This window comes from Adiantum capillus-veneris, chromosome 22, assembly GCF_014529385.1.
Source record: "Adiantum capillus-veneris isolate H3 chromosome 22, ASM1452938v2, whole genome shotgun sequence".
Lineage (NCBI taxonomy): Eukaryota > Viridiplantae > Streptophyta > Polypodiopsida > Polypodiales > Pteridaceae > Adiantum > Adiantum capillus-veneris.
Genome location: NC_140952.1, coordinates 108,112,901 through 108,123,122, shown reverse-complemented (window position 1 = coordinate 108,123,122; position 10,222 = coordinate 108,112,901). Strand labels below are relative to the sequence as shown.

At 45.9% G+C, this 10,222-nt stretch overlaps 1 protein-coding gene and 1 pseudogene across 1 annotated transcript; both read left to right on the top strand.

The window, feature by feature from the left end:
• Positions 1 to 2,404: 2,404 nt before the first annotated feature.
• On the top strand, positions 2,405 to 3,083 carry LOC147429994 (uncharacterized). Its single transcript, XM_086495083.1, has 2 exons — positions 2,405 to 3,024; positions 3,074 to 3,083. Exons 1-2 carry the CDS (start codon positions 2,405 to 2,407, stop codon positions 3,081 to 3,083), a joined length of 630 nt encoding a protein of 209 aa, XP_086351209.1.
• An 8-nt stretch (positions 3,084 to 3,091) lies between these two features.
• Positions 3,092 to 4,027, top strand: LOC147429993 (uncharacterized; annotated as a pseudogene).
• The last annotated feature ends 6,195 nt before the right edge of the window (positions 4,028 to 10,222 follow it).

Genomic DNA, 10,222 nt, shown 5'->3' with positions numbered 1-10,222 from the left:
TGCCAACAAAGTCATGGTTACAAATGGTTCGTCACCAACAAGGATATGTGAAGTTGCCATCACAACCCTGGCAAGAGAGAGTTCGGAAGAAGCAAGGATATCAACGTATCCCTATGACACCATGATCTTCAAGGTCATTCTAGTGACAAAGCACCAAAGACATCGCCTACATTGTACATAATCAATTAGAATAGGATGGGATAGAGCTTCGCCATCGACAGCCCATGGAAACATCGTCCATGACCCATTCTTGCACAGCATATGGTTTAACATGCATGATCTGTGTACGCATACATAGGGTCACTCAAGACCTTGCATAGACACGAGCTTCGTACCCGACACACTCCTACAACAACCACGTTGTCGCACGTAGTGCTTCGATTAAGTGGGGGGGAGTCACGAGTGATGGACAGGTCAACCGTGAGGAGGATTGTTTTTCAATTTTTAAAATCTAATGTCTCGAGAACACATTGGGCTTCGTGTGATGTCGCGCGGCGTGTGTGTATGGTTGTTTTCTTGAAATTTTTTGCCTTTTTGAGCCAAAACGAGCCCAAAATGCACTTTCCAGGCACTAACTAGGAGAATTCAGAGCTCAAATGGAGTCCAAAAGGTGTTATCATGAAAAAAGTTGAGCAAATGTGCTAAAGTGTGTTGATGAGCTTTATTCGTGTTTTTTTTTGTCAATTTTGACATTTTTCTTTAATTTTCCTTATTTTTCTTCAATTTCTTTTGAAAAAACCATAAAATTTGCTGGAAGCTCCAAATTAGAAACGGACTTCAAACGCCGAAGGTACAAGTGAAGAGGTTTCTAAGGAGTGGTCAAATGACAGAATCGGAAAAGAACGCCCGAATGGCCACTTAACGGCAAGAGCTTGAAGATGTCAAAGACTAGAGAAGAGCGTCGTCAAGCAAAGCATGTGATGTATACAGTCAATTTTGCATGTCACGGAATATGCTACACAATGGTATGCTCAGAATCAAGTGTCAAGGTAAGTCACGGAAACCTGTGGGTATATAGGCCATTTGGGGACCTCATTTGGTCATTGCACTAGTGAGAGAGCTAGAGAGAGAGCTTTTCTGTGCGCGCAGTCACTGGCCTAGTAGAGCTCGAGCACATCACCCTTTGCAGTGAGAGTGCACAGGAGTGCTCACCCTACATTACAAAGCGCACTCACTCACCCACGCAACTCAGATCCACACACAGACGGCTAGCACGACACTATGGCGTCGGGATCCCACCGCCCCGATACACGCGGTGCAAGTCATGTTCCGCAGTAGGGAACAATGGAAGCGGGATCCAGTCAAGTGCCGGCAACACAAGTCGAAGGTATAGTGCCACAGTTTGAAGTGATCGCACAACAGGCTGTGATCAAATGTTTCATCAGTTGCGAGAGCTTGGAAGCTGTGAAGACATTCGTGCTGAAGACAAAGTATCAGACTCCAGCAGGCGACAACCTGACAATCATGTCAGTGCCGCAGTCTTTTCGGAATTTACAGAGAATGTCCGAAGTGCGGAAAGTGATGCAAATGATTGGATTAGAGAATTGGAATTTGCAAGATGTGGTGGCGGTCCACGCACGAAGGTGCTACGAGCTTATGACATCCCTCAAGGAAGACGGCACCGCATCAGTCACCTCAAACAAAGAGAAGCTTCTCCAAATCCAAATCACATCCGACGTGATTAGAGAAGCCCTAGAAATCAAGACTGGAAGATTCAACATAGCTAAGCTGCGGACAACTCAGAGCATGAAGAGTTCCACATTTCTGCAGACTGATGGGCAGAAAACTTTCTATGATATACTTAACGATCAGATAATCTTGCCCATGCAGATTTTACATCAGATGTTCAGCATCATCAAACCACAAAAATATACACATCTAGAAGTGGGACTCACCTATTGGCTAACTACAGCAATGAGCCATCCACAACCACTGAGATCCAATATGCCGGAGAAGATCTTAATGGATATCAAGAGAGCGGCAAAGACGCAAACAGTGCAAAAGAAGGGTTATTTGGGAGCTGGGCAAATGCTTACACGAGTAGTCTACCAAGCTCTTGGCATGAAGGAAGACTTGAAGCTGCAGGCCTCAGATAACGCAACCCTAATTCACATGGCGAGGCATTTGCGCAAGAATCTCCTGTCAAGCCAAGCAGAGGAAGAAGAGTCTGAGGATGAAGAAGCCACTGCCACAGCCACAGCTTCAGTCCACAAACCAATAGAAAGGGAAGAAGAAGAAGCTACAGTACAACCTGAGCCGCACAAAGAGGAGACACGATCCGAGACAAGAGCAACAAAGGGTAATAGAGGAGATTAGTCATCAAACCGAACCTCAACCCAAGAGGCAAAGGCAAGTTGCTCCCCACAGACAAAAGCATGAAGAGCAACTACAGCATTTGACTCGCATGAGTAGATTGGGACGAAGATTAGCTGAAGAAAAAGTGAGAAGAAGACATGATGAAGAGGGAGCTCCACAAGAAGAGACAACTGCTGTTGTAGAAGAGGAAACCGTGCAGTACTCTGAGACGGTACAGCATATGGAAGTGGAACTAGAAGAAGAACTTCGAGCAGCTTATGACGAGCGCCAAGTACCACGAGCATCCACAGAGGAGCCAGAAAGTCTGCTAGAGGACATTTCTACAAAGGAGGACTGGACATCCATGATAAATCTGGAAGCAGGCAACACTCTACCTCCTTCACCAAGACAAGATTTGGTTCCTTCACAACCATCTTCTCCATTAATAGCTCAACCTGCAGAAGTTAGTGAGCCAAGCCCGGCTCCAATCGAGCAAAGTCCTCCAAGACCAAAAATCGCAGAAGAGGCTCAAGAAGAAGGAAGGAGAGAAGCAGACTTGCCAATGCTCGCCAGAGATGAACAAATAGAAGATTGGAGAAACCGCATGATCCGAGAAATCAATGAGATGGTAGCATTGTCGCAGAGTCAAAGCCAATTAAAAAGAGAGGAGGAGGAAAGAAGACGAAGTGTCCAAGACGAACTTGCCAAAGCCAGAGCAGACGCAAAGAAGTCGGAGGAAGAAAACCAAGCACTGAAGCGACAGATCCATATCCTCCAGACTCAAGTAAAGGAAGCAATGGAAGCAAAGAAAGTGGCCGAGGACAGAAACGCAGAAACTGAAAACCAAATGGCCATTATAAGAAAGGTGCATCAGGTGGCTATGGAAAAGCAAAGGTGGATGCAGGCTCAGCTTGATGAGCTTCTCATGCAGCCGTTATTGGCTCCTCAACCATCCGCGCAGCCAACTCAGAGTATCGAAGGTCAAGAGATGCTCAGGGAGCTGGAAGCACTCAAGAAAGAAGTGGCGGAACTCAAGGAACAGAGAGAACTAATGACAGCCACGACAGCTCAAGCATCAAGAACTAATTTTGAAGAGATGCCAGAAATGGAACAGACTGAAGCAATGGACACAGAGGAACCTACATAAATCGAAGAGCCGATGGCCGAAGAACCCAGTGGGGAAATGGCTGCGGAAACCGAAGACAACGAACTGCTCCGCACTATGCAGCAGGAGGTAGAAGAAGAGCAAGAGCCTACTATCAAGGCATACAAGAAGTGGGAGTATGAGGTAGTGTCAGTTGCGGTGAAGCAGTATAAAAATGCACAACAGATCATTGACAGTATGATACAACCGTCCCTACCTTATCCTCTCCTTCGGCTCATCAATACCATGCAAATAAAAGAATTGTTGCCTTCTTGCACTATGGAAGAGACAGGAGGATATGAACCTCTCACATCATCTGAAATGTCAGGGACTGCTCCTCTCAGGAATCAGCCGAATTGGCGGCTAACATGGTTCGCCCAGCACATGGGGTCTACCATAGAATACAACATGGCACCCAGGGCTCAAAGGATTGATCCAACTTATTGCCCAGTCGCCAGACGAAGGGTGTGGACAGTGTTTCAACAGACAAAGGTCAGACATCCGAATTGGCTAAATTACCCAGAACTGCCACGACCCTCAGGATTCACTACGAATGCATACTTTGTCAGAGCCTGGAGGAGAACATAGGACAAATTTAGGGGCGTTCCAGATCTTGCATGTGTCGTGCTTACAAAGGTAGCTGATCTTTTTATCAAGATCTTCCAGACCTTCAAAGAAGACCTACCTGACGACACAACATGGGAACTTTTCTTAGAAGGCGACGAGGGATTGGCATATGATTTGACAAAGCAGCCAACTCATCACCAAATGATGGGACTATTTGCCAGATGCCAGTTCCTACCTAGCTCTTACATGATGACATTCGAAGAGCTATTTCACACAGGATTCTTCGAGGTGGACACACACTTGTTCAAGCCAGTCATCCAGAACTTGGCTTTGAGGTATGTAGCATTCAAAGATGCACAGAATGCAAATCCAGTGCATGAGCGGATCAGAGAAGCAGAAAACAAAGAGAGACAAGAAGAAATACGAAGAGCTATAGCAGCCCGACGACATTCCCAAAGCACCTAAAGAAAAAGTATGTCCAAGGACGGACAATGGATTAAGTGGGGGGGAGTGTTGTCATCACATCATGACAAGGCGGAAAAGCATTTTTTATTTTCTGCAGTTAGCTTGTTTAGCAGACAGACTTGTATGTAATTTGGGGTCAGCAAGGACCAAATGTAATGATTTGGGGCATATACCTCCAGCTTATAACATATGTACACAGTAAGACATGTGAGACCCATAGAGGGGTTGCATTTTGGAAGGAGGGATGAGTTTTTTTTGGGGGGGACTATGAAGTGAAGAGAGCAGAAGAGGTAAAAGCCTCTTGACAGGCATATCTTTATGGGTCTATATCTCTCTTTGTGCTAAGTATTTTGATATGAAGTTTTGTGTGTGCAATGTTGATGCTTTGATCTACACTTTGATGTAAGTTGTTGCATGTAAAAAACAGTATAGGCAAACATCACGACACTTTTTGGCCGTGTTGCTATTTTGCTCATATCTTGAGGTAGGAGTGTCCAAATTAGATTATTTTTGGTGCATGAGGTCAGGCTCACAAAGGGCTTTACACAGATGTCATCAATCGTCATTTTTCATGGCCTGCAAACATCATTACGTTTTTTGTCCACGGCTTGTAAATTGCAGATCTAGGACATTCTAGCTTCCAAAAGTGCATTCTAGTGATACCATTGCGGCATTAGGGACCTTGTGGGGTGTTGAGGAGTGATTTTGGACCATTTTCATTTTTTACAGCATTACGCCCTACATCATTACGCGTATTGGTGTCAGGTACCCAGGTGCTACAGGTGATGCCAAAGTGTTGGGATATAGTCTAGACTTGCTTTTAGCATGTTTCCTTGCATTGTTGATGCCCAGAGGACCTAGTTTAGTGCCTGGACTCTTGTAGACGGAATAGCGTCGTGCTGACTAGAGAGTCATAGCAAGTGCTAGTTTAAAGGACTCCATGGCTTGACAACCCATCGGGGCCTCCGACTGCCTATCCGTGGTCCATACTCCCTGTATCGACAATTAGTAAAGCTAGTTGTGAGACAGATCCACTATACTGCATAGAGTAGTGGTGACAATCCCCGAGGCGCAGTGTTGATCCATGAGACGATATTGCGCCCGACAACACCCCATCACCTACGACGGACGTGTATTATGTATTTGGTAGAGTCAGGTACCGGGCTTGTCGGACCAATAGGAAAAGGGTAAGAGTGATCGCCGATGAGAGGCGCACTCTAACTAGGCATTCAAGGGATTAGTTGGCTAAGCATGGGCGCCCAAGTGTGAATGGGGTGAGCTCATATAAAAGCCAACTAAACCTAAAATTCACTCATTCTCTCATTTGTGCAATAGAAGAGTGCTCTTGCTCCATCTCCATCTCCATCTTCTTCTTCTTCACCTCCTTGTGTGTGTGTGTATGTGTGAGAGAGAGAGAGAGAGCGCAATCGAGCATTGCGGCGGCACAACGACGGTGAAGCAGTTGAGCGCGACGTAGCGGCGTCTCCTTCTTCTTTGCAGCGAGGAATCCTCCACGGCAGGAGCATAGAGCGGTGAGTGACACACCATTGCCCTCTTTTGAGCTTACTAGTTAAGCTAGTTGTGTGCTTGGAGCCGTCTATGGCTCGCACACAGTGTAAGGCAAGGCCCTTGCTTCGACAGTGCGGCAAGGAGCGCACATTTTTGGCACCACTGCCGGGGAATCGCCCTACACTAAGCCCAAGAGGCACTTTGTGCTTCTCCTATGAGTTGTTTGCAGTAGGAAAGAAGAGGAAGAGGAAGAGGAATGAGTTATTTTTCTGCAAGTTGTTAATTTCTGTATTGTCTTCAAGTTCTGTGATTTCTGCATAATGTTGTGTTTTCTGTTTGCACACATTCTTTGCACAATTAGTAGTCGTTAGCTTGTTCGCAGTGAATGAATAAGTAGGTAGGCAGTTAGCAATTTCTGTTTGCATACAGTCTGTACACAGTTTTCTGTCAAGGTTTGCCTGCACACAGTCTTTGCACAATAAGGTAGTGAGAGAGGAAGTAGGTGGACAGTTAGCCCACTGTCAGTAAGCAGTTAGCAGAGTGGTTAACAGATTAGTTAGTAGATTAGTTAGTGGTTAGCAGCACTATTAGTAAGTAGATAAGGTAGTGAGCTGTCTGTGAGTTGTTGACAGAGAGGTTAGGTAGGTGTTGACAGTGTGTGTGGCCAAGAAAGGGTCACCTAAACCGCGCGTAGTCGTCGCCCAAAATAATAATAATAATAATAATAATTAAAAAAATTAAAAAAATTAAAAAAAAAACGAAAATTTTTAAGCGTGAGTGACTGGGGGACTACACTAAAATTTTGATCGGGATCGGGGTCATTTCCCCAAGCCCAGGCCCAGGCCTCAGTCCTCAGTCCTATGATATGTACTAGACTCACTCTTATATATATACCCTACCCCCTCAAGAGGGAATGAGAGCATGCGGGGCAAGTCCTCCACTCTCCTCCCTTCTCTTCCCACTTGCACCCTTAGACTTTCTAATTTGGGCCTAGTTCCCTACTAGAAATTGACGGTTTTAGGGATTCTGAGGGCATAAAGTGACCAAACGGAGGGCTGTAAAGCACAGCACGTCCCTCTGACCGAGATGCTCGTTTTGAGCTATCATACGTTCTATAGCTGGTCAGAAAAAAAGGACCAAAAAATCAAAAAATAAAAAAAAATTAAGAAAAGAATTGGGTTGCAAAACACCCAAAAATATAGGTGAGCAGCCTTCACGGGCACTCACTGACACTTCTAGGGGATCCAAGTCATATGAACCTACGCTCTGGACGAGTGTTAGAGCATGAGCATATTGGTAGTGCCTCCATTTACGCGGGCACACATTATTCCTCCACCCTAGGTTTTGGACCTTCGGCCGGAACTCAAGGTAGCGCGACCCAAGATCCTCATATTGCGTCTAGTGATTCTTCCTCTGACTACGAAGTCATGGAGGGGTATCCTACACCAAACCCTGATAGTTCAAGTCAAGACATGCATGCCATGGGCCCACGGCCCAGGTCCAGCGTGTTTAGCCGCTTAAAAGAGACCCTTAGTAGAGCTACTCGCTCCGAACATGCGGTTAATGAAATAAATGAAGGGAGTGGGGAAGTAAATTCGTCATTCATGCCTAAAATAGACCCTATGCTTCTTGAGAGTGTGCATGTGAATGTTCCATCCACTGCACCTCCTGATCCTTTAGGACTATCTCCCTCTGAGGTTTTACTTCCCGATGGTAGGAGTCTTGCCGAAGTACAAGAGATCGAACGCTATATGCAAGCAACAAGGGAGAGGGAAATTGAGAACCTACGAAGGTTGGAACAAAGTCGAGCCCTGAAAGCAAAGGCTCCTATGACAACAATCATGCCAGCCGAGCAACCGAGTGCTCCCAAGGTAGCAGTCACGGAGGGGCAAGCAATGGGGAGCAATAATGCTTCCACTTCGAGGGAAACCTCCAGCACGCCAGGCCTAGATGGGATATTCCTAAACGAAAATTCGGAGTATGACCTACAAGCAGAAGCTTTAACTGATCGGTACACAGGACACACCTATCATGTGGGTTGGTTAGATGTTCTACAATCCACATCGGGTGCTAGTAGCATAGATGAGCAACAACAGACAGTCTGTGATGTCCTCCATAGGATTGTCGAGTTAGAAAGACAGAACACAGGGATCAACATGCCTTCAACAGGCCTAATGAGATTCTTGGATACGGGAAAGGCCAACCAACCAACCCTATCACAAATGGAGACTCCCTCAGTGAGCCCCATTGATCCTCCATATGTTGTTTCGCCAGGAGCCTCAGTACAATCTGAGCCCACAAGTGGCAGCTTTACCTTCCCAGATCTAGCTCATCTTTCTCTTAATGACACTACGGCTACCATGCATATCCCAGTGGTGAGCATGACAAGAAGTACACCATGGAGTTTATTTGTTAACACTGCGTCGATGCCTAGTAGCACAGTGCCCCCAACTATACCTACATGTATGTATCAATCATGTGCACCTGTCGTACCTCAGCCTCATGTAGCTCCTACACCTCCGATTATTCCAAGAGCTTACAATCCACAATGGAATTATCCAAGCGCTTACAAGTGGAGCCATGCCATTTAATAATAACATGCCATATGAGGCACCCCCTATGCCTAGGGCCACGCCTGTAAACTTTGGACCACCGTCTGGTACACCACCATACGAAATATGGGACCTAAGAGCCGCGCGTATGCCAAGGCCAAGGCCAACTCCCATCTCACATGTGGTTCCAGGAGCACATACACCCATTATACCTGCTCAAATAGGAGATTTGGCAGCATTTGCTCAAACTATTGGTCGCTCTATTGCGGAAAACATGCGTAGTGCACCTGATAGAGAGCCTAGGAGCAAGGCAGTTCAAGTAGCTAAGCTCACACAGAAATTCAGTGGAGACGAAGATGCTAGAAAGCATATGGAAGTCTTTGAACATGTGTGCGATTCCTTGGAAGAGCACAATGAGCTACATAAGTGTAAGGCTTTGAGTTTGACCCTAAGCGGAAAGGCTGGAGATTGGTATAGAACCTTAAGAGTAGAAGAGAAAACGATCTACTCTACTCTTAGGAGACTGTTCTTAAAAGAATACATACGAGAGGGAGTACTTTGGGGTGTAGCCTCTCAGCTCCAGAAAGCCCAACGAGAAGAAGGTGAATCCGTGAGAGACTTCATTAGTCGCCTAAAGAATTTGAATTCTCGATGCAATCCAAACGAGCGATTAAACAACAACCAATTGCTCGATAGATTCATTAGGGGACTACGACATGAAAGTATCTATAATGGCCTAGTCATTAGAGGTATCACTACTTGGGAAGCAGTCACCATGAATGCAATCCAATTGGAGGATAATTTAATGATTGCAGGAGAAAGAGTGTCTGCCGAGCCGAAGTCTAGTAGCTCGCAAGCGTCAGGGCATGAGCCAATGAAGATAAAGCCAATCGTGAAAGAGAAAACGATATCTGAGATGACTCTGGCAGATCTCACCAAGGCCATCCAAGAAAGCCTTAGGGGTAATCGTGCTCCACAAAACACTCATATGTATCCAAGAAGGGAGCAACAATGGTGCTCAATTTGCTTGGGCCCACATACTACGAGTGAATGCCCTACTTTCAGAGTAAAGTTTAACGGGACTTGTAACGCGTGTGGTAGGTATGGCCATCAAGCGAAGGATTGCCTAATGCTTAAACACATCATGGAAAATAGACCGCCTATAGCTTGGGCAGACTCACCTCGAGTTCCTGCATTGATGCCTACCCCACCCATGGAGCAACAGTTGCCATTACAGCACATGATCCCTAGAACCCAAAATGTGGTCCACACCACACCGTTGCCACCTCCAGTGCTAGGACCGCAACCCCCTCATCCAAGAGTTACACCTATGAACCAAATAGGTTGCGAGTCATCTAGTACTTATGTAGATTGCGAAGAGGACATAGACTCTAGTATCACCTATGGAGTCGACATGCTTGAGGAGTGTCCCATGTACTATGTGGAAGACCATTGGGGACAAATCAAACCGGTATATCAAGCTACAGCGCTAGCAGCAAGAGGCCAAAACATTAATAGTTTTGCCAAGAGACCACCTCTTCAGTGCCACGAATGTGGTGGACCACATCGAGTAGCTGAGTGCCCCATTAGAATGCAAAAGAATGTTGCACTAATGCAAACAAGTCAAGGGAGTGCATTGGCAATGCCAATACTCACTTGTAATCGTTGTGGCATAGATCATTTGGTCGCA

Coding starts and splice junctions, on each gene's coding strand:
- LOC147429994 (XM_086495083.1), top strand. CDS start 2,405: ATGAGTAGATTGGGACGAAGATTAGCTGAAGAAAAAGTGAGAAGAAGA.